We start from the raw sequence: 24,989 nt of genomic DNA, 5'->3' as shown, positions 1-24,989 counted from the left end.
CACCGTGCCAGCAAGGCCGGGCACAAAGCTTCAGCTCGGTGGGGAGGTGGGGGGGGGGGGGGTTCAGAGACCGCAAGTGGGCGGTTTCAGGCCACTGCGTACATGCCCTATTCGCGTTACTTAAAGTTAGTTCTTTCTTCTTATTCTACCCTCTCCTTTTCCTTGTTAGGTAATTAGGTGTCCCCTACCTGAAGGCCGACCATGTTTTACTCAGCACTTGCTCTGAAGCAGACACAGCTTAAAGGTGGCTGGATTCTCGCTGGGAAGTACCGCTTCCGTTTTCCCTGGAGTAAATGTGTGACATAACTAGCTGTAAAAAGCAGATACTGTCCAAATTCTCTCTCTTCAGACGTGTACTCAAATAGCAAACCTGCACAGCCAGGCACTGTCCCAGGTGTGTCTGGTATAGATGCACAGCCTCGGGCCTCACGCCCACCCTGTGGATGAACTGTTTATAAGCGTGTTCTGAGGCAGAGAAACACAGGGGATCCAGGAGGGCCCAGACTAGTAAGCAGTTGCAGCCAAAACGTGTGCGCCATTATTCCCACTTTTGAGAAGGCGGCTAAGACTTGAAGGTTAGTTTGCCCAAGGTGCCAATACATGTACAATGAGACTTCTGAACCCAAGCAGTCAGTAGTTCTGATCAGGCGTCAGCAAACCACGGCCAGCCTGCTTTGGAGATTAATGAGACACTGCCACACCCTCGTCTGGGATCACCTGTGGATGCTGTGGCGATAGAATGGCAGCTAAGTCGTTTTAACAGAGACCCTTGAGCCTGCAAAGCCTAGAATATTTACTGTCCTTCAGGAAGTTTGCTGACCCCTGGTTTTCATCACTCAACACCATGATCTTTCTTTCAAGGTGTGCCTGAAGACACAGGGTGTGATCAACCTGCAATCGAAAACTTTGACATTTTCTACCCATCTGTCACAACGTTTCCAGAGACAGGGGAACTAATTCCTGATCCACAGCAAACAGCACAAGTCTTGACTTACATCACAATCTGAATGACAGTCAAGAGGACAGGGACTTAGAAACTGAAGAAACAATGAAAGATCCAGAATCACCAAGAAACACAGTTCAGAAATCACTCACTCTCCTACCGTACCTAGAATTAAAACATTTTGGGGATGTTTTGTATAAAAACCATACATCTTGCACTGCTTCTGGATTCATTTTTTAGAAAATTAACAATTAAGCTATAATTTATCTTCAGAGTGCTGGTTATTTACCCATTCATAGAAACAATATAATCTGCATTGTCTAGTCAAGGACTATTGGGACTAAAGGTCTCTAAAAAAACGAGGGGCGGGGGGTAAGCAAGTTTAGTCCAGAATGGTCTGAGTTACCCCTGGCCTTCTGCTTCAGAAGTTCAAGTGCTGGAAATAAATCCCAGCCTACCCCTTGCAGTTGGCTTACCTCTTCTGAAACAGCGGCACTCCTGCGTTTGGAGCTAAGGAAACCCAAGACGGCAGGTTTGGCCATCACTCCTTTGAGGCAAACACGAACAGGAGCAAAGTGACCTCTACGGGACAAGACGAAAGCCGAAAGGTTGTTTTACCCAATACTTGTAGGCAGAATGAAGCCATACTGCGGAAGACATTTAGCTACCTCTGAGGGGCTTTCAAATTGCTTAAAATTCCATAATAAAAATATAATGCTCACACCACTATTAATATGCACCCCCCCTTATTTACTATGAGACCAGGTGCATCAAGAATGTTTATTTGCGTACGTATTTAGTGGGGGCTCTGTTAGCCAAACTACAACTCCAGAGTTATGATGTGTCAAATTAGCTTTAAGACAATTTACTTTTTTAAAAATTTACAGCATTAAAAAAATACTCCAAATAAATTTTGCTACAAATTTCTAACACTTGTGCAGTAACTTAATCCTCTGTTACAAAATACCCGCAAAACGTAAGAGCCACACACGGTTTTCCTCCAGAAGTAGCTTGGATTCTTAAATATATCATTCCTGGTTGACACGTAAGGCTGCTAGGAACTAACGTTGGTACAAATGGAAAAAACATGAATTTTCATCTTGTGTAGATAAAATGAGGTAATAGAAATGTGCCCCTAGAGAATTCCAAAGAACTGCTAGTTCATGAACATGTTACAAGTAGTTATGAACCCCCGGGTCTCCGGATCAGGGCACAGAACAGCCTTTAGGACCAACCTTTCCCCAATGAATGTGATTCAGTTTCAGTTACTAGTTTCTCTATTTCTAGCCTGAGGATGGATTTGCATTCATTTACTTCTCTCAGGGATCTTACTACTGACTCTTCACCTGTCCATCTTCTGACTTTCCCATTAGTGTTTAAACTAGAAGTTCCAAGTCTTACCCGAAAGTGCTTAGCACAGAGCTCTGCAGACACTAGATTCTCCAGAACCAGGCAGCCATCTTCTTATCAAACTTTCATTTTAACTAAGCCACGCATGCCACATTTTTAACATGTTTTAAGTGTTGTAATAATTTAAATTAAAAACAACAGCGAAACTGCGATTGGAATCGGTACACAATTCAACTTTCCAAACTCTCTTCTATATAAGAAAGCACAAAGGAGTTGTCTTGACACATTTTACTCCGACAGGATACAGGGTATAAAGTAGTTCCAAGAATTACCCCACACACGTTACAAAACAGTCAAGTGGGTGCCCACTGAAAGCAGGAATTGTGCTGGTGAAGTCATTCAATGCTGTTCTGCAGGATACTGAAGCTTCTGGGCTAACGATGTGCTGAAAACTGAAAATATATTTGAAGGATATTTGCTACCAAGTGATCCATCTTAATTTTAATTAATTCTTTCTATTCCATTTCAGAGTTAACTTTAATAAAGTAATGCAAATCACTTAAAGAAAAAATCTTTAATTTTAAATTCTGATCTATGCATAAAATTCATTTTTATATCACGGTTAAGTTTAGTACAAACTATAAAAATGTTAACACTGAAGTTTCAACAGAAACCTATTAAGATCCCTTAGAAAAATTATGGAAAGAAACAACAGCAAGTCATTTACCGCTAGGTTAACACACAAAGAAAAAAATGTCACACATTTTACTGAATTTATCAGCAAATAATTTTAGGCATAATACTTATCATAAAATTAAAAGTCTGAAATTTGTATGTGGCTCCATATCAATTACAATTTGCAGTGAAAATACTAAGCCAGATCTTTTTTATCTACCAGAACAACAGTAGTTTTAAAAAAAACTATTGGTTGAAATTTGCAAACTTTAAAGGGATACCAATTATGAAGGAAGAGGTATATAATTTAGCTTAAATTAAAATGGAAGATGGTAAAAACTAAATGCTTTTAAGTTTGAACTGCACAAGGAAAATATTAGGGGAAAAAGAAAACATTCAAAGACATAGTTGCTACTCTAAAAAAATATTAGCTTATTCTTATATTAAAAACATTAAATGAATCAAAGCCAGACAGTACTGAATTTTTACACAGATCTCTTTTGTATTTCAATGTTGTTTATTGAGGAGTCAATGAGACACTACTGCCAGACATGCCAACGACACTTCACATTCAAGGGCTGGAAGCTGGAAAGCTTTCCAGATCGAGTCACTGCATAAGCCTTTTGGGAAAAAACCGAAAGTGACATCAAATATGACATCTTCATGCTTGTTTTTGTCTTCAGCTTTTTTTTTTTTAATTTTAGATCTACTAGTTTGTTGGGTAGAAGGCTTTCTACCCTACAAGAAGACTCACACTCCAATTAACAGAACACTAGGTGTATAGCAAATTGTTTTAATACACATCTACGCTGAATAACTGATCTTAAAGCTGTTTTGTCTTAGATTTCCTTATGTCTAATGAGAAATATTTTGCTTCCCTTTCACCTTCATGTGGGTGGCTTATACCGATAGAAAAATACTCTCCAGTGCTACTGCAGGGCCTATGGGGAACCTCTTCAGTGGTACCACAGAAATCCTTTCGAACACCACTCTGAAACCCAGTGCTTCTCTTCCTGCTGTTGTGGCTTTGCAGAAGGATGGCCTACACAACACAACTCTACCGTTCTCTTTTGCTCAAAAACAAAACAAAGAAACCTAAACAAAAGGGTAAACGTTTATTTGGAGTTAGTTTTCTGGTGGTGGCATTAAGGCCCTTCAAGCAGAGTTCAGGAGCTCCTGAATGGCTGCCTGCTGCTCGGCACTGAGCTGTGCTATGCACTCAGTCCACAGTCCTCCAGAAGTCTAGGAAAGAACAATTTCATAAATTTAGATTCAGTGAGATGTCGTCAGAAGTATTTTACTCATCTTGCTAATCATCACTAGGTAGACTGTAATAATGCCAAATACTTTCTGTTGAGGTAGTTTGAGGAGTGTCATCATAAAAGCAAGAAATCTGTTCATTTCTTTAACGTTCATTTCATTTACACTGTTTTCTTCATCCAATCTAACCTGAAAAAGCTACATTAGGTAGAGGACACAGTCAAGTAAAGAACACAGAGGAATAGGGAGCATAAATCACTTAAAAAAACTTTAGTAGCTGACAACTTATTTATCAGTAAAATCTCATCCTTTTTTCTTCACAGACAATGCAAAAGTCCAGTATGCACTAAGCACCAACTGGAAGGTTCACAGTGTCTCAAATTTAAGACGAATGTTTTAATACTAATAAAAAATGAGAACAGAGTATAGATTAAGTAATTTGAAGCTTGGAGTCAAGAGAATATAAAAATGTATTTCCTTAGCTCACTGGGTATCTATTTTTTTTCTTGTAGAAGAGAAAACAAAACAAAACACCTTCCCCAAGAAACTATTTTATTTCCCCTTTTCCAATTTAAGCAAAACAGCTTACCTGTACTTGGCGAACTACATTAGCCAGACGTTTGGCACAAGGATCTTCATGTTTAATTGCCTCATGCATTTCTCCTTCTGCAATTATACTGAATATTTTGGGCAGATTGGTATTGTTGGGTCCAAGAACGATCGGGTGATTACTGACCAAAGAGAAGAAAGCCATTATAAATGATAAATTAAGGAGAAATCACTGAAGCACTCATACTTTCCCATATCTTTCCCCCAATATGGAATTTTGCTATAGGGTCTTTATTAAATTAAAATCATATTCAGTGGGAGGAAAACCAGCTAATTTTATTTATTAGCTCTTCAGTGTCTTCCCATGTAAATTAAGAAAAATACTTGGCTCATCTCTCAGGTTAGTTTTAAGGACCAAACAATAAACAGAATGTTTTAAGTGCTTTATAAATAATTTGTGATTAAAAAAAAAAAAAAAAGAGCTATTATTAAGAATAAGTTTCTTTTTTTTTTTTAAGGTTTATTTATTTTTGAGAGACAGAGAGGGACAGAGTGTGAGGGGGGGAAGAGGGCAGAAAGAGGGAGACAAAGAATCCGAAGCAGGCTCTAGGCTCTGAGCTGTCAGCAGAGCCCAATGTGGGGCTTGACCTCACGAACCATGAGATCATGACCCAAGCCGAAGTCAGATGCTTAACCAACTGAGCCAGCCAGGTGCCCCTAAGAATAGCAGTTTCTTAACACAATTTTATTTATATATGGCAAAATGGTTTCCAAATAAATTTGAAGTTCAAAAGGATTTCTGGGCATTTTAAGAATAAGCCAGGGGGTGCCTGGGTGGCTCAGTTGAGTGTCTGACTTTGGCTCAGGTCACGATCTTGCAGTTTGTGAGTCTGAGCCCCGCATGGGGCTCTGTGCTGACAGCTGGGAGCCTGGAGCCTGCTTCAGATTCTGTGTCTCCCATTCTCTCTGCCCCTCTCCCCTAATAAATAAATATAAGAAAAAAAATTAAAAAAAAAAAAAAAAAAGAGTAAACCAGGAAGTAAACTTCAGGCAAGTTTAATGGAAGGAAACATAATAGTGAATTTAACTGGAATTCCAGTCTTTGTCTTTTTTTTTTTTTTTTAATTTTTTTTTTTTAATGTTTTATTTATTTCTAGGGGAGAGAGAGAGACAGTGTGAGCAGGGGAGGGTCAGAGAGAGAGGGAGTCACAGACTGAAACAGGCTCCAGGCTCTGAGCTGGCAGTCAGCACAGAGCCCGACACGGGGCTCGAACCCACGAACCGCGAGATCATGACCTAAGCGAAAGTCGGACGCTTAACCGACTAAGCCACCCAGGCTCCCCCCAGTCTCTGTCTTTAAGAGAATTTCACAACAGTCCTTTCCAAGAGAGATGATCGAACATCATGATGGAGAAGTGGTCATTTCAAAGGCAGGAGTAGATAAGGAGTGTGTAGTCTCCACCAGGGCTAGCACATCCCTTAATGACAGTTCTCAGTAGGAACACTCAAATACATTTGTGTGAACTTGAACTTAAACAGGCATGAAGGAATATGCTCACTGGCGTATTTCTGCAAATTCCAGGAGATGAGTGGTTGTAGCCCTTGGAGTTATTCATGAATAATAGCAGTAATTAATAGTGACAGAGTCTCGATCTGATTAATATTTAGAAGAACTTGGACTCAGAAAAACAGACACCACAGAACGTGCCTTTGATTTGATAGCTTCTCTAGCCTCCAGGTGCTTCCAATTCTTAGATACACTCATGGACACAAAACAGCATTAATAATGCCTGCGCCCAAGGCCAGATCTTCATTACCCAACTGGAATACTTTCCTTATATCACTGATTTTTGAATCAAAAACACTAGAAATTTTACCGGTCAAACAATGTTGTTAACAACATACTTTGATCTCATTATACTAATACACGATACATGTCAATTCTACTTCTGTAAAGCAGAGATTAAAAAAAAAAAATCTAAAGCCAAATAAATAAACAATAGATAAATGAGTTGGGCAAAAACATTAAAAGGGAAACTCTTTTTAAAGTAGACTCAATGCCAAGTGCAGGGCCCAATGTGGAACTCGAACTCATGATCCTGAGAGGGGACCTTACCTGAGATCAAAAGTCAGATGCTTGGGGCGCCTCAGTCAGTTGAGCATCTGACTTTGGCTCAGGTCATAATCTCATGGTTTATGAATTCGAGCCCCATATTGGACATTGTGCTGATAGCATGGAGCTTGCTTTGGATTCTCTCTGCCTCTCCCCTGCTTGCACGTGCATGCTCTCTCTCTCACAAATAAACAAACATTAAAATTTTGAGAAAGAGAGAGAGCAACAGAGTGCAAACTGGAGAAGAGACAGAATCCAAAGTAGGCTCCAGGCTCTGAGCTGTCAGCACAGAACTGACACGGGGCTTGAACTTCCAAACCATGAGGTCATGATCTAAGTGGAAGTTAAACACAATCAACTGAGCCACCCAGGCACCCCATGAACATTAAAAAAAAAAAAAAAAAAAGAGTTGGATGCTTAACCTACTGAGCCACTCAGGCACCACTAAAAGGGAATCTTCTTAAAACATTATGTTCTATAATGCCTCATCTGTTGAATTTAATTCCATAAAGAACAAGTCACACTACATCTAATTGTAAGGCAGGTTAATTGTGATATGGTTTCAAAGACAACGTTATTAGAAACCTATACATCTCAGGGACTGTACACAGGAAACACTGTTTAAAGAGGAAGAAAACAAGGTCTATTTGTCCTTTTTCTTACCTTTCGATCAAGTCACACAGATAATTGAAAGTCTGAACAGCTTCTTCTTTATCCTCGTGTAGTGGAAGCCAAGACAACCAGTGAGGCAGGACTTCTTCCACGTTCACACAGTCAGGCTTGAACTTCATAATCTTCCCCACTGCTGAGATGCAGTTCTCTGTGGCATTGACGTTTTCTTTGGTCTTAGAATCGGCAGACTGAATAACTCTTACCAGCAGTGGAAGTGCTTCTAAAATAAGCAATTGCAAAAAGGTCAGGTTTTTAAAACTTCACGTTTTCATGCAAAGCAAATATTTTTCATATAATATTTCTTTTTATCTTCGTCCTAGTTATTGATTATAGTGAAGAATTATTCAGCACATTCTATCTTCTTGGCTGCAGAGCCAGACCAGAGAAGGAAAGGAGGACCGCCCCAGCGTGGGCAGGAGCACCAGCGCTCTACTAGCGGGGAGCCCAAGAGGTCAGCAGACTCAACATTCAATTCCCGATCATCTCAGGGTACTTCAAGCTTTTAAAAGCCTCCAGCTGTATTCCCGTGCTAACTTTACAGGGACCCCCACATGTTTTACAAGTCCTATGCTGCAGCTGGGGTGTACCTCCCAAGCCCAAAATGAACTCTACTCTGGAGGATGGGGTGGAGAGGCTCTGATTCCACACGGATTTCATTTCCGTTTCTATGAAACTACAGATGGTCAGTTTGTATGTGTTATAGGTGAGAGGTTTACAAAAGGGAAGCATACAGCAGAAATAGCTACGTAATGTTTGGGGATGTGGAAGAGAATGAGAGCGCACTAAGAGGGATGCCTGGGGCCGAGGAGTAGAAAAGTACCTGTGCAGAAAGGACGGTAGTTCTCTCCGCCGTACTGCGCCATGACCCCCAGGCCATACGCAGCTGCTTGCCTCACTTCGGGGCTGCTATCACACACATACTGGAGCATCGGCCTTAAGAAATATTCTGCGTATTTAAAAGAGGCTGGACTACAGTGTTCTATGACATCATCAAAGATGCACAGTCCCCACTGTCTGTCTGGCCATGGTCTATGTGGACACTATAAAAGAGATAATCTTTTAAGCTTTGAATAATGGAGTACATGAAGAACGTCAGAAAAATCACTATAGGCTCTCACGCAAGTGATAAGCTTACATGGATATTCCAGATACAGGCAATGAAAAACACAGTGATAATCACATCTTGTGAATCCTCAAATTACAACACAGATTTAATGAAGTCCAGGTTTAAAAGACTTTGTATGATTTTTAAAATAAAATCCCACAATCTGACATCACCATGTATCAGAAGAACCAAGAGAAGCAACGTATGCACATTTACTTCATAAAAAAGACAATGATAATTCTCTATTTAAAAAAACAATAAAAGTTATGAAGATCTTAACTTTATACATCCACTCAATAGGCTAAGTCATATGTGCCTAAATTAAAAAAAAAATGTGCTGCACTACTAAATACAAGAGTCAAAGCCAAAGCAAGACAAATTTCTGTTGATTGCTTTTCATGTGTATTTTAAAAACTAAATACATAAAGCCATCATGCAGAATCTATGACTGCTGGCTCTATGTGACAAGGATTTTAAGGGAGTCCTGTAGGATCCACTGAAAAAATGTAATTATGTTGTTAATTCAGCAGGGCACAGATAACCTGAAATAATGAAAAGTCATTTCAATATCTTCGTAATACATTCTGATTTAACGGAACTACAGGAAACCTAATTAGCACACTTTTAAGTATGTATTAAATGAGAAAATATCAAGGGCAATGCAATAAACATGATAAAATCATGGAAACTCTTTAGGATTTCTAAGATGCATTTTAACCTGAAAGTGTGTTTTCAAGTGCTGCACTGAAATAATTCCTGGTCAACTATCTAAAATAACTGCCAAAGAGAGGTAACACTTACAATTAGGTTGACAATTAACGGGAGCAGCTGTTCAAACCATGGTAACACCTTTTCCTTGTAGCTACTGAATATTGAGTGTAAAATGTCTGACACTTTGGTCAGAATATAAACATCATTATCATCCTAAAAACAAAAACACACACAACACCCATATGTATTAAAAGGTATCTCCACTATTACTGCTAACAATAATGTTCATTTATAAAAATCTAGGAAATGCAGAAAATTAAACTACTCATCCCTGCCAGGGCACCTCTACAGCCGGGTGTCACGTCCCTCACCTGCCTACAGTAAGAGAAGCGCGGCGAGTACTGCACTTCCTCCAAAGACTTTCCCTGGAATGTACTTACATTTCACATTCTGAAACAGAAGTGTTTTTACTTCAGTATTTTTTGTTTTCTGCAAGAATGTTTCTAATTTTGGAGCAGATGGCTGGAGAGATGAAGGGGTCAGTTACTGACAACACCTCATCCCTGGGAGCAATTTGTGTGTTAGCACAGGAGCACTCCACACAGAAAAGGGATGACCCGCACATGGGAGCACAGGTCCACAAGGATGGCTACATGCCACATTCCGGACCCTAAACACACAGCTGAAATACATTTGATGGCATCAAGTGCTGTGATGAGGAAAGAACTGAGCAAAGCAAGGAAGAGAAGACTTATCTCAACCACTGCATATATATTACTTAGAAGGAAATTTGCATTATTCTGTGGTCCGGTAGAAAGACAGCTATTGTTACAAAAAGATCTGCCCTTAAGCTCTAGACGCTCAGCAGTGTGCGGCTTTAAACAATCATTTAACACCTGACTTTGAGTTCGCTAATCTTTAAAGTGGTGAATATGCCAGCAAATGAAAAGTTGCCGAGAAGCATATATAAAAGAAACACTAGTGAACTTAGAAGTGCTGTTATGTGGGAGGTACTGCAGCAAAACATTCAACACAGCATCCAAAACACAAATCAGCTAACTTCAATTACTTATTCTCTAAATTAGTAAATGAAACACATGTCGGACTCTTCTGCTAAAAATTACTGATAATTACCATCAGAATGACAAGTCAGAAATGAATTAGAAACTTAAGCATTTAAAAATGTTCCAGATGCAAATGGTCATATAAATTAAGTTCTGAAGGGAATAATTTACCTCATCTTGTAGTGACTCTTCCACCTGTTCATCATAGTCTTCATCTTGTCTTTTAACTAAAACACACCCAAATAAATGTCTTTTTAAACGGTCGCCAAAATGGTCAAGGATTACATTGAGAAATAAAAGCGTGGAGAACTTACCTTGCCGTAATTCTTGATTTTTAAAATGTTCTTCGAGTTTGGCTTTCAATATTCCTCCCAATTCTTCAAAATGTTCATTATTAAGGCATCCATCTCCCATTACTTCAATGCACTACAATGAAATTGAGGAAAGAAAGCAACCCATGAGATTTAAGCGTTTTAAGAGTCAAAAGTTAAATGCTCTTAAGAATAACACATAAGCATGAGAAAAATGAACTAACTCAGTACTGTGGAAGACTAACGATTAAATGAGTAGATTACACTTGCTTGGTGTATGTTTGTTACAATGACAATACTTCAAAGAAAATAATTTAAAAAATATTTTTACTTTAAACATGTCCTAAGCAGACCTTAAATGCCAGGCATTACTGTGAGGTGCTGAGGTCTCAAGGAAGGAGCGACTACCCAGCTTCTGAGGAGCTCAATCCTCACACACACACAGCGCAGAGAAAGGGCAAGTGTGCGCTGGGAGGGCACTGCAGGCAGAGGAAGTAACAGGCACAAAGGCCCAGGGGGATGCATGCTTGGGAAAAACAGAAGAGATGTGAATTGTAGCAGTGTAAATGCGGACAAATGAGAGGTACTGAAGAACTGGGGGCGGACCATGGGGCTGTGAACAATGAGGGTGACCAGGAATACTGTGACGAGGGGGGCCAAGTATAGAGCAAGCTCACACCAGAGAAGGAGAGTGAACTGGGAGGGAGAGAAGGGAGAGAGACGTCGGGAGCGGACCAAAGGAGGCTCTCTCAGCACAAAGACATAAGGGAATATGAAGACCAGAGGGATCTAGGAGAGAACAGGACAGAAACTAGGTGTGAGGTGGAGGCAAGCCAAGATTCTGCAGTTGGATTATTAGGTGAATGATGGTGGCAACTAATCAAGAGTGGACTAAAACATTAACATAAAAAAGAATTAAACATTTCCAGTAAATAAAAAAATCACTTGTTATAAGATCCAGTTTTATTTATTTAGCAATACTAATATATGAACACACAACATTACACATACTTTAAAGAAAAAAATATTTACCTTCGCAAAAGAATGCATTATTTCTGAGAGGACATCGGAGTCTGGTTCTGTGCCAATGGCTTTGATTAGAGCATCACACATGAAATGCCACATCTGTGTGAGATACTCAGGACCACGAACTCTCGCACATTCCAGGAGAAGAGGCATGGATTCTGCTGCTGCCACTCGAACACGTTTTATTGTTAAGGAAACATAATCACTGCTTTTAGACACACTTAGTGTAATCGCTCTCCTCAAAAGATTGTCCTATCTTTTTGCTTACGTAAATGTTAAAGTGCTCACTGAGTGCCAGTCATATGGCCAGATTATCTGAGACTGCCGTCCAGGAGCTGGTGTTAAATATAATGTGTGTATAAAAGCAGACACCTCCTAGGCCATATGACTTATCTCTTGTCTTTTCTGTCCCCTACAATACAGCAGTGAGTCTCAAATGTGACCTCCAAACATAGAAATAATTGTAAAAGGTTTGGGGACCCTTAGAGCACATGTCAAGATGTTCTCATCCCAAAACTTTACACAATACATATTTCTAATGGGGCACCTGGTGCGGGGGTGGCACTCAGTAGGTTAAGCATCCGACTCTCGGTTTGGCTCAGGTCATAATCTCAGTTGTGAGTTTGAGCCCCATGTTGGGCTCCACACTGAAAGCGTGGGGCCTGCTTGGGATTCTCTCTCTCCCTCTTTCTGTGCCCCTCCCCCTGCTCATACTCTCTCAAAATAAATAAACTTTAAAAATAAAAATTTTAAAATGTTACTAATAAATGCAACCAAAGCTACGATTCTCCTCGGAACACTAACGAAGCTCTCCTCCTGTCAGAGCCTTTTCAATTTTCACTGAAGATAAGCTGCCCGTCCCTATCCTGTCCCTCTGTCCTCTCGCATCATGGGAAATTTCTCTTGGGCAAAAGGCATCTTCTGTAAAGGATGCCACTACAGGATGCTGCCTGAGGAACTAAAACAAAGAGGCTCTGGAATCAGGCAGATCTGGTTTTGGGTCTGGGCGCAACCACTCAGTTGGGCTGTTCCTTTTTCTTTAATCCCATCTATGAAATTGTGTGTGCGTGTTAAGGCATAAAAATGTTTCCACATGTATTAATTATGACAATCATGTGAGGAAGGAGACATTTAACATGCAGATTTATCAAGAAAGGTTTCTCCAAGGTGATATGCACATTTGAAATGTAGGACTAAGCCACAGATGTTATCTGTGGGTCTCTTAACCTATTAAGAAAAGTCTTAGTTTCTTTAATATCACCAACAGATATTTGAGAAAAGTAGCCATAATATACAACAATGAACATTTGCTAATAAAATATCAATCCTTAACACCCTTCCAGTAGTTCACAGAGAAAGCTGTCAACCAGAAGATGGGTAACATTTTCTTCTTGTTTTTGGCACAAGCAAAAACCATGACACTAAAGCACCTGCAAAAAAATGAAGTTTATAATTTTAAATTACAGTTAGTGCAAACAATCACCACGATGCACACTTCAGTTAACACAAAGTCAAACACTCAAGCTATAATTTAACTAATTCTAGAAATGTTTTGCATTAAAAAAATTATAGGATATCATCATGGAAATAAAATTTCAGTAGAGGGACCATCAGTTTGACAACTTGTTCAGTGTATTCCACAAAGCCTTCCTTTAACTCTTTAGCATAGCAAACCTGAAACCAAAATATTAGAAAAGAAATCAAGATCCATGTTAGTTTTTAGGTATTACCATTTATTAAACAGCTGAGTCATAAGGAGCACAGAATGTTGTACCCTGACTAAAGTACACGAGCGCTGCATACAGGACTGTGAAAAGTATTGGCAAATACAAATATACACGTAGACAGAGCTGTACAAAAAGGAAAAGGGCCGTGGAATGACTGCAGTATATGTGGTCATTCAAAGACTGAAGCACCCCACCTTTTTATTGTGTGTGGGAGAATTCTGTAAAAGTTTCAGCACTCTGAGTTACCTCAAACAAAATGTATCAATTGAAGAAAAATACTTTAGAAAGATATAAAAAACCCCAAACCTAATTGTAGCACATCACTTACTCTGTAAATCTGCAAACAGGCTTATGGTATTTTGTATTAAAAAAAAATCATTTCTGCAGTGAAACAAAAACAATGCTACTTTAAAAGTAATCGTTTCTTGGGGTGCTTGGGTGGCTCAGTCAGTGGAGCATTCGACTTTTGGTCTTGCTGTCAGCATGGAGCCTGTTTGGGATTCTCTCTCCCAAAATAAATAAATTAATAAAAAAAAGCTTTACTTTCTTCCCCTACATTAAAAGACTTTATAATTTTGTTCAGAGATGTTACACTTCTATTTACTCTCTAGTTAGAAGATACCACAAAAATCCAAAATGGCTGTGAATTATATTACAGGCATAAATGTTTACAAAATATAGTTAAGTAAGTACTGATGATAATGATAAGAATAAATTCAAGAAATACAAGTTTAAATGAACTGGTGAATACAACAATGCTTTATTAATGCAAGGTAAAATTCAAGTCATTAACTTTGTGTTTACTCACTGCTAAGTTTGTAATATATCGTAATTTCTTAATTCTACCTTTAAAAAAATGTATTGTTATCCTTGTCTAACACGTGCTCATTAAGGGGAAGGAAACAAAAAAACCTCAAAGAAAACTTGCACACAAGACCTCATAACACTGCAAGAGATAATTACTGTAAACATTTTGATGTCCGTACCATGTTTATATTTTTAATATAACTGACATCATACCAGTTATGTTTTCTGTATCATGAGCACACTTCTGTTCATTCTTTCATTCAAAAAATATTCCTTGGTCATGATCTACTATACACTAAGCACAGAACAGACAAAAAGTCTTGCTCTGTATCTGCTGGGTACAGTAATTATTCTCTTCCTAGTAACAGGCATTCAGGTTTTTCATTTTTGTTATTAGAAACAGCAGTGATCATGGAAGTTTACCTACATGATCTCTTTATCCAAAAGTGGAAATGTTGGGTCAAAATGTTTCTATATTTTATTTTTTAAAGAATATATTCCTGCTCTTTCAAATAATTTCTTTAACGACTCCGAGAGGCACTCCTCTGGAGCGTGTGTGTGAATGTGTTCTGAGAAGCTGTCAGCCGGAGCCTGGCAAACACGGCGTGCACACTCACCAGCATCTGACAAGCAGTGGACTTTTCTTCCAATCCTGCAGTTTTAATACCAAAACTCTGCTGATCTCCAAGGTTCACAAACTCCCAACCGTCATCATCACTCATATTTTCCATGTCTTGGGCTATTGACATGGAAGAAAACAAATTCATGTTAAAAATAATTAACATGAGAGGAATTTTACAACTGTTATGTCTTCATGAAAACACCTACTGTCTAAAAGGGCTACTTCGGGCTTAATTGAAGCAGTCTTCATCAAAGGCCCCATAACCACTGGAAGGTACTGCTGAAATTCTTTTCCAAGAATTTTGCACATTCTGGCCCATGCTGAGATCATGTAAGAGATCTGGGGAAAAAAATTAAAACTGATTTTAAAACAATGGGTAAACAGACATCATGAAGAAGTCATTTCCCTATTTCATACCAACAATGTTTTATTTCACATTCATAGCCCTGTAAGCACAAAGTACATTTTCTAGGGTCATATACTTAAAACATTCAGAAACAACAAAATCACTGTGAACCTCCACCCTAGGATACAGAGAGCAGGTGAGGCAAAAGAGAAAGACCAGAACTGTGTCTTATTTTTTCTTACTTTCAAGAAGCAATATATAATTTTCTCTAATAGCATCTGAGTCACATAAAGAAAATCCACTTAACCATTTTAACAACCAGGCCCTACATTTTTTGAAGACAAGAACATATTTTATCTAATTCTAACTCTACTGCCTAGCATTTCATTCATTATTTTATTAACACCCAACAAACAAAACATCCTTTTCTCCTAGCTATTTTAATTTTCTGTGTAAGTGGCTGGGTGTATTTAAGACACCTCTTCTACTACTGTGTTTACATAGTCTTAATCACCTGCGAACTACCTACAGAGAATCTAGTTCTAATTCATCACCCCCGTAATCCAGAAAGTGATTTTTTTACTAATATATCTATCTCACGTGCATATACACACCTACTCTAAACACATGAACAAATGCCAAAAAAAGAAAAAATCAATTTAAGTTGATGGGAAATAATTATAGCATGGCCATGTAAAGTCCAAATGTAACCCAGCAGTTATTTATGGAGTGCCTGTTACTCATTAGGCATTGTAAATCCTATTAGGACCATGACACACTTATAATTTACAACACAGTGTCCTAAGGACCCACTATCAAGACTTACACTAGCCCTGAAATACGAGCAAGGATTAGTCAGGCTGTGTGGGGCAGGGGTGAAATGAATGTTTGCTCACAGGCAGAATGACAAAAGCAGAGCATGTCTGTGGGAAGTCACGTGGCAACAAGAGGGCCAAGAGATGTCCAAGTGGAACCTGTCTAGTAAGGTGCAGGATCAATGAACCCTGAGTTGAGAGAAAGGCCTGGCAGTTACAGCATTCAGAGGAAAACTGAAGCCACTGTGTGGATGACACTGCTCACGAGCTAAGAGGGCCTAGGACAGAACCCTAAGAGCGCAACCCACCCCAAAACCAAAAAACTAGAAGCTGAAGTCAGGGGAGAGGGGCAGCTAGAGCAGACTGAGAAAAAGATGGCATGGGAAGGAGAAGTGAAGCCAGTAAAGAACATCTCTGCAACCAGGGGTTATCTCAAGAAAACTACTACTCAATTTCTTTTTTTGAGTACATTTAACTTTACACTAGATGGATCACGGCAAACATGTGAAAGCTGCTTTACCTGGGGATCATCATCTTCCATGTCGCTAAAGTCTGTCTGGGTCTTCAACAGAAGCTGCATCACATCCGATGCATCCTGCATGAACTGGAAGAAAGTATTTGGGAAAATCAACACCACTGTTGCTCGTGGCTATCAGAACAGAGAGGTGCTTACTGCTACCCAGTTGTGTTTCTTATAACAAAACTTTCCAAAAGAAAATCTACTACATTTCCCACATGGGTCATAACCCCTCAAGACAAGAGTATTACACTGAAATATTTTCAACTATACTGCACACACTAAGTGCTCTTTCTAGAAAAATAGATTCTCCAGTGAAGGTCGGAGTGAACTGCATCGAGTTTTGACCTACAGTTTATGTCTTTCCAGCAGTAAAAAGATAATCCAAATCCAGAAAGAAAACTTGGATTGCTCCCTAGGAGTGTAGGATTTTCAGGTAACTCTTTGTAGTTCTGGCAATCCCTGCTGTGTACACGGGCAGTGTTTCAGAGACAGTTTGAAAATCAGACACAGTAGGAACATGGAAGTGTTTTATTGTTTAGGTTCTCAGTATGCCACAGATAATAACTTCTAAGGTAAAGTTAGTACTGATGCTGGTTTTGGAAACTAACCAGAGAGGTTCTAATGCTGACAGTTCTAAGACTCAGAGCGTGAGGGGCCAAGGACAGGGGGACCTCTTCTGGATCAGCTTCGACATTCTGATGTGCTGGCTGGAAGAAGAATACATGTGCCAATGGTCCTTGCTAATTATTTTCTGAAGAGCTATATGAATAGAGCTTTCTCTTAGGACACCTGATGGTTTGTGGATTAGTAAGGAAGCAAGTAAAATGTTACCAAGTACGTGTTTAGATGAATGAAACTAAACCTATGGATCTTGAACTCCGCATGCCTCCCAGGAGATAGACTGTACATGTGGTAGGAAAAGGGGGAGGTTTCAAGAGCATAAATGAATTAAGAAAAAACCCTGAATATTTATGCTGAAAAAATGAATTTCTATATAAAGCTGGAATGACAAGTAAGGTGAAGGAAAAAAACAAGCATCCGGAAAACCACTGATCAAGGAAAAGCCCTCTCCTACCACCCTCAATGCTTCCATAGCCAAACTACATACAGTAAATTCAGCCATCTACAGGTCACTTACTTTTTCCTTCCCAACGGCTAGACCAATGAGGCTGATGCACTCAATCGTTTTTCCTCTGAGAAGTCGGAGCTCCTTCTGAACTGCGTTCTCGACAATGTGCTTTAGTGACGGCATAAATAAGTCATAGTAGGGGACAAATTTTTCCTCTGCGGTATCTGCAACTGATGCGATAGATGTCACAACTTGCTCCAGAACTAACTTGGTGCCTTTCTGAATCAGCTGGGAGAAGGAAGACACACAAAATCAATCGTGCGAACGAGAAACTGGAAGAAATACCTGTTCAGGTTCTCACAGGCTTCTCTGCAGCAGCCAGCTGAGACCACGCTCCAGCAGCCAGAGTGGAGACTGGAGGTTCTGGAGCAAATTAAAGATTCCCTGTGGAACTACTGACGTAGGATCTCCCCTATGTCAACAGAACGCTCCTTGCTCATGTCTGCTTTAACTCCAAGCAGCTAGTTCTCGAGCACAAATCTGATTCCTTTTCCAATTTTTATACCCCAGCTTAACATCTGTGTGTCACGGTCCTTTTACCTCATCTACTCCCAGTACTTAGCGTACACTCTGTGCTGTCCTCCCAAGTATGAGAAAATCCCCCTCATGGCCCATTCCTTCATCTTCTCATTAGACTCTCCCCAGAAGGTAGCACTAACGACCCCACTGGAGCCAGAGCTCTAGCGAGCTATTTCACTGTCTTGGTGAAACACACGAGCCCCCCCTTCTCCTGCAGTAAACACCTACAGGGTTCTCTGACCTGGCTAGTAACAAACACCGGGTACTTGCAGCTGGGCTCTTGCTGTCACCCGGTAACATTATGTGCTAATCCTTGAGGGTTCATGAGTACCTGACCCAGGGACTAACCCAGATTTGTTTCACTCCCCACTTATCAACTCCAGCCACTCTGAGCAGAGCTCTTCCCCCTGCAGGGCCACTTCCACTGCCCCATAAGGGAGTAACTTACTCCCTTCTTCTGCATCTGCTCCATGTTTTGGGTCTTGACCTGCTTCTGATCTCAGAGGAATGTTGTTCCTCACTGGCTACCCTCTCTAGGCACAACAGTTGCTCATATACTTAACCTCTTCCCCACGCTGTCTTAGCAATTCCTTTTAGTCTTTAAAAAGCCTGACCTGTTGCCCCTTTGGGATAAGGGGATGCAACAGACACTCTTGCTTACACTTCAGCCCTCTACCCAAACCCACTTGTAAAGTCACGTTTGATCCACCTGTTCCTGATTTAACCAACAAACTCATCTGCCTTCAACTGGGGAGCGGGGTGTCTACCCATCTTCAGACCCTCTCCTGTTCCTTCCTGGCCTGTTGTCACTGGACACTGAACATCCATCCTGTTTCAAAAGCCCTTTCTTTTCTTTGCCTTCGGAGACACTGTATTTTGTCTCCATCCCATTCTCCTTTAGAACACGACTACACAAAGTGTGGTTCGCGAACTCTTACTAGTTCATAATGAATTGACGTGTGAGAATTAAGTTAGTAACATTAGAAACTTTACTTTTATAGCAATTTGACACTAACTTTGTTTGCTGAATATTTTTTAAAAAAAAGGCGTTTATTTGTCCTTTTTACTCATTTTACAACAAACTGAGCCTAAATCTTTGCCTTTCTCACTTGCAACCTCTCTTTCTCATGCACTGCTGTACTAACACCACTCAGTTTCTTAGGTTGCATTTCTTTCTTAAGCTCTCACTATAACCCTTCTTCTATTTCGATAGCCCAGCCTGATTTTAAAATTTCAACCTCGTAAAAATGACATTCTTTCTCATCTCCATCTTCTGTCATTCACAGGTGAGCAGAATGGTCAACAATTTTTACTTCTCTTACATCTTTTTTTTAAGTGTATTTATTTTTGGCGAGGTTGGGGAGAGAACAAGCAGCGGAGGGACAGAGGGAAACAGAGAATCTCACGCAGGCTCAGCTCTGTCAGTACAGTGACGTGGGGCTCGAACCCACTAATTGTGAGATCACAACCTGAGCCAAAACCAAGAGTCACACACTTAACGGACTGAGCCAGGCAGGCGCCCCCTCCTCTCTTTCATTTTTTCAATTCAAACTGGCAGAAACTGTTACTGCTTCCTGAGAAATGACTTTTAGAATCATCCCCCCCCACCCCAATTTCCACTATTACCATTCAAGCTCTGTGAAAAATAATCTTGACAGTCTTAAATTTTCTCCCGTTTTGTTTATGCCTCACAATGCTACTGGGCTAATTTCCTACAATCACATTATCAGAATTTCTTGCAGCAGTTAAGAACAAAATGGTTCTGGGGCACCCGGGTGGCTCAGTCAGCAGAGCGTTGGACTTTGGCTCAGGTCATGATCACACGGTTCACACGGTTTGTGGGTTCGAGCCCCAAGTCGGGCTCTGTGCTGACAGCTAGCTCAGAGCCTGGAGCCTGTTTTGGATTCTTTATCTCCCTCTATCTCTGACCCTCCCCTGCTCAAGATGTCTGTCTCTCAGAAATAAAAAACAAACAAACCAATAAAAAAGAAAAAACAAAATGGTTCTTCCAAATTTACACAAATCAGAATTCAAAGTAACTGCCTTGTTTTCAAGGCAATTCATACACTGATTTTACCTAACTTTTAGGCTTAACTTTTTCCCAATTCCAATATTGGCCTATTCTCTGGTCAAGACTGAATTATTCTACTTCAAACAGACTAACCTAACTTTCTATTCTTTATGGCCAGGTTGAAAATCCTCTTTCTCCAGGTCTTACGAATATAACCTACATTAATCTCTAAATAGGAGCTTAAAGACCTTGAAAACCTACCTCTTGAAGTTTAAGTACCATGATAGAATGTAGATGTTTCACCAAATTGTCTAAATAGGGGATAAGCAGGGATTTGGGACAGTCCTCGGTGAAGTTAATGAGAGCGGCAGCAGCGTGGGCTTGCACCCGCTGATTGCCCTGGTCCTCCATGGTCTGCAGCAGGGCCGCGATCACCTGGAAAGCAGAATCAGGCAAGTGTACATTCTGAAATGCCACATTTCCATGCCTCATCTTAAACTTAGTTTGAGTGTTTGAGGCTTTGTTACTTACCTTCTCATGAAACTTCTTTTGGAAACCAGGTGCAAAATCTGTCGCCATCTGTCCCACGGCATTACAGGCTGCATACCTTACTCGTGGATGCTGGAAGAGGTGACTGTGTATAAGTAAAGGTAAAGGGCTCCCATGTGAAACTATAGTAATAATTATGAATCAGGTATTTACTGGTACTTACAGGATCCTGAAGAAAAAGCAAAACAAAATTTACTATTTCATTTAAAATTCCTTCCATTTGCTGGTGGCAGCCTTCACCAATGGCAGATAAGGCCATTAATCCTGCATGCCGGTATTTCCAGTCAGCTACAAAAAAGAATTACACGTGAAAGAACAGTTAACCAGTATAAACGTGTCATTCTGGTAGTTAGAAGTATGAAAAAAGCTCTCCTTATTTAGAAAAGACCACCAAAATATTTTTATGCATTAATTTGAAAAATAGACAGGAAAAAAGTGCTTGACTAGACTATTTCATTGTGGTAATGGTTGTGTCAGACGAGCATTTCTATTCCAAAGGGAGTGCAAAGGCAATAGGAAAGCCAAGAGCTTATTAGTATTCATACCAACTACTGAAAATAAGCCTTTCCCCCCTAGGATTTACCATTAGCAACAAACACCTGGATTCTGTGACGTACACTGCTATTTACTGAATATAGATTCAGAGAAAAGATGCTTTTAAAGAATTTTTATGTAAGAATATGGTAAATGAATATAGATGAACTTTATTTGTATTCCAGTAATGGCTATTTGGTTTTAGACTATTAGAGTATCAGCTAAGCAGTATTTATTTTACTGAACCTTCGTACCATATTCTAACATATAACTTCCCTTAATCTTATTTCTAAACATTTATGCTCGTTACATTTGTTCCCTTTAAGCGGTTTCACATTAACTTGTAGAACAAAGCAAGATATACATAAATACAGAAAGCTAATATCTGGGTAAAGCAGAGGTTCTCAAAGTGAGGCCCAAGCACCCTGGGACTACTGTCCTGATAATATTCTTTCACTCCCATACTCCGAGGGTCCAGGAGTATCCCAGGGATTACAACACATGTACGATCCACTGAGACTGAATGAAGCAGCAGAAATAAGAACTCAGCTAAGACACTTCAAGATATTTACAAAAATGCTTAAGACATTCTTCTCACTAACATATCTTTGTTTTGGAAGACTCATTCTTTATGAAAAATGTTGTTTCTGTTCACGTGTAATGGGTTTATCATTGTCATCTTTAAATGAACATTTTAAATGTTTGTTTTCATCTTTAATAATACAAACATTAATATAACCCACATAAATGAAAGCATTTTAGGATCTTCAGTAATTTTTAAGAGTGTAAAGGATCTTAAAAACAGAAAGTTTGAGAACCACTAGCTTAAGAGTTAACTAAAGTTGTAGAAGAGTCCAAAATTATATCAGAATTAATAATTTTTCACTTTGGGGAGCCCAAGATGAACTCTGTTGTGACATACCACTATAAAGAATTTTTTTTTTTGAGAGTGCACCTGCACTCCCGCACACCCTGCAGGAGCAGGGAAGGGGTAAAGAGGGAGGGAGAGAGAATCTTGGGCAGGCTCCATGCTTAGTACAGAGCCTGACATGGGGCTCAAGCTAATGACGCCAACTTTGAGATCATGACCTGAGCTGAAATAAAGAGTCAACACTTAATGGACTGAACCATCCAGGCACCCCTCTCAACAATTTCTGAAAAATTCCTAATTTTACTATTAAGTATTAAATCTTTTATTATTAATAATGACATTATTACTTATTTTTAATTTATTTCAATTACTCAGTATATCATTAAGTCAAAATTTTTCAAATGAGGAATAATCATCCTAGGAAAGCAGTAAGTCAGATGTTAATCTTTGCATATTGGATTTAGTAATTTTTTTTAATGTTTACTTATTTTTGAGAGAGAGAGACAGAGTGTGAGTGAGGGAGACATTAGAGAGAGAGGGAGACACAGAATCTGAAGCAGGTTCCAGGCTCTGAGCTGTCAGCACAGAGCCCGTCGCAGGACTTGAACCCATGAGCCATGAGATCGTGACCTGAGCTGAAGTCAGACACTTAACTGACTGAGCCACTCAGGCGCCCTGGATTTACTAATTTAAAGAGATGCAATAAATACTTACTAATACAGAAAGGTTTCCTTATTTGGATCAGAGAAAAAAAAAAAAAGGTATGTCTGTATATCCCTAATAGGCAGAGTTCCTGAAAGTATGTTCAGCAGAATGTGACGGTACGCTATGAGGATTTAGAAGTGGCTTTTCTCCTTTAAATTTTGCTGTTTATTATTTAAAGCAAAACCAGTAGAACTATCTTTAAAAATAAAGTGGGGCATGTGTAAAGTTACTAGGAGACACATATCACTGGCAACTGTTTAAAATACTTTTCACACACATTAGGTACATCTTTGGATATAATCCCAAGCCTGGGTATGTGGCAAGCATCATTCTTCCCTCTTTCACAATCGAGGAAATTAAGATGCAGAAAATTTGCTCAAAGCCATACAGTTAATAATAACATCTTTATTAAGAATTCACTGCCATATATAATAAAGCCTTCTGCATCCAGCTAGTAAGCTGTAGCAGGCAGAAACTTAAAAACCAAATTCTTTAATTACAAATCACAACCACGTCCACAACTGATCCACCTGAAGACCACCATCAACCAATGGCAGAACAGTGACTGTGCAATCTTTAATGTCTGTAGGCTACTTTCTTCATTTTAAAAATGGAAAAGCTAGATTCTTTCTAGCAGCTCTTATAGCTTAAGCAATCTGTGAAGCTGTCTCTATTCCTTTGGGGGGGGGGACAGGAAAAAAACCTCAAAAAGTTGAGGAGCTAACAAAATGGGGAAAATGGGGGCGCCTGCCTGGGTGGCTGAGTTGCTTAAATTTCCGACTCTGAACTTTGCCTCAGGTCATGATCTTTTAGTTTGTGGGATTGAGCCCCTCAACGTGCTCTGTACTGTCAGTGCATAATAGCCTTCCTGGGATTCTCTCTCCCCCTCTCTCTGCCCCTCCCCTGCTCATGCTCTCTCAAAATAAACAGTTAAAAAAAAAGGGGGAGGGAAATAATTTATTCAAGACCCATATATACAATCATACTATTAAAAAGAGTTAATTGTTTTGGGCCATGCCTTTTCAGAAGAATTTTACAGGATAAGAAAGAATTAGGTAAACTGCATAAAGGGCTACAGTTCTCAACAGTTCCTTTCATTTGAAACTGGTATGCTGTTATTATTCTGCTTTACTACTTTAAGATCTTCAATCAATTGTCTGACCCTCAAGTGCATCTCTTGTAATGTACCCTATAGATATGACTATCCAATCAAGTAAGCCAGGATTTCTGTGGAAGAGTACATGCATTAGCATTATCTGTATCAACAAAAACAATAACATTTAATGGGGTATTATAGAATGCTATGAGGGGGCTTTTCTGTGGTGATGATATACCCTGGGGTAAAAGCCTAAGAATGGTGGGTCTGTATGGTACGTTCACATTGTTTTAAAAACTGCATATATGTACGAAGGAGGTCAGAGAAAAGTCTCAGAGGACAATTAACAGTGGTCACCTCTAAATCTAATAAGTTAAGGGACTTTTAGTTTATATATTTCTGTTTTCTGAATTTTTTTTCTTTAAAAGTCAAGCATGCGGTACCTGGCAGCCTCAGTCAGTGGAAAGTGCAACTCTTGATCTCAGGGTTGATGAGTTTAAGCCCTATACTGGATATAGAGATTACTTAAAAATAAAATCTTAGGGGCACCTGGGTGGCTCAGTTGGTTAAGTAAACAACTTCAGGTCAGGTCATGATCTCATAGTTTTTGGGTTCGAGCCCCATGTCGGGCTCTGTGCTGACAGATCAGAGCCTGGAGCCTGCTTGGGATTCTAGGTCTCCCTCTCTCTCTGCACCCCCACACCCCCAACTTGTGCTGTCTCTCTCTCAAAAATAAATTTTAAGAAGTAAATAAATAGAATAAAATCTTAAAAAAAGACAAAAATATAACCTGTATACAACAATTTTTGATATGGATATAAATTACAGGTACAGAGGCTGACAAATGACCAAATATTTGTTATTAAAACAGTAACAGAAATAGAAGAGGCTTCTCTTTTTTTTTTCAAAGTTTATTTTTAAGAGAGACAGAGACAGCATGAGTGGGAGAGGAGCAGAGA

The 24,989-nt window shown here is 39.5% G+C and overlaps 1 protein-coding gene across 2 annotated transcripts in view; it reads right to left on the bottom strand.

Moving 5' to 3' along the window:
• Nucleotides 1–3,466: 3,466 nt before the first annotated feature.
• IPO5 (importin 5) overlaps nucleotides 3,467–24,989 on the bottom strand; it is a 45,764-nt gene continuing 24,241 nt past the window's right edge. Inside the window, exons 11-26 of one of the 2 annotated variants that reach the window (XM_039252523.1) lie at nucleotides 20,988–21,112; nucleotides 20,807–20,896; nucleotides 20,537–20,710; nucleotides 17,755–17,973; nucleotides 16,617–16,700; nucleotides 15,142–15,274; nucleotides 14,931–15,052; nucleotides 13,357–13,453; nucleotides 11,786–11,958; nucleotides 10,757–10,868; nucleotides 10,614–10,669; nucleotides 9,469–9,591; nucleotides 8,383–8,602; nucleotides 7,554–7,782; nucleotides 4,818–4,959; nucleotides 3,467–4,210 (exon numbers count right to left, since the gene is read on the bottom strand). In XM_039252523.1, the coding sequence (XP_039108454.1) occupies nucleotides 4,124–4,210; nucleotides 4,818–4,959; nucleotides 7,554–7,782; nucleotides 8,383–8,602; nucleotides 9,469–9,591; nucleotides 10,614–10,669; nucleotides 10,757–10,868; nucleotides 11,786–11,958; nucleotides 13,357–13,453; nucleotides 14,931–15,052; nucleotides 15,142–15,274; nucleotides 16,617–16,700; nucleotides 17,755–17,973; nucleotides 20,537–20,710; nucleotides 20,807–20,896; nucleotides 20,988–21,112 (2,186 nt within the window). In that variant the 3' untranslated portion in view covers nucleotides 3,467–4,123. The remainder of the gene's footprint in view (nucleotides 4,211–4,817; nucleotides 4,960–7,553; nucleotides 7,783–8,382; nucleotides 8,603–9,468; nucleotides 9,592–10,613; nucleotides 10,670–10,756; nucleotides 10,869–11,785; nucleotides 11,959–13,356; nucleotides 13,454–14,930; nucleotides 15,053–15,141; nucleotides 15,275–16,616; nucleotides 16,701–17,754; nucleotides 17,974–20,536; nucleotides 20,711–20,806; nucleotides 20,897–20,987; nucleotides 21,113–24,989) is intronic. The other variant, XM_039252524.1, reaches the window with a different exon arrangement.

Source organism: Hyaena hyaena, unplaced genomic scaffold (genome assembly GCF_003009895.1).
Source record: "Hyaena hyaena isolate Hyena2069 unplaced genomic scaffold, ASM300989v1 scaffold_418, whole genome shotgun sequence".
Taxonomy (NCBI): Eukaryota; Metazoa; Chordata; class Mammalia; order Carnivora; family Hyaenidae; genus Hyaena; species Hyaena hyaena.
The sequence above is the reverse complement of the archived record's forward strand: the minus strand, read 5'-3'. Positions and strand labels throughout refer to the sequence as shown.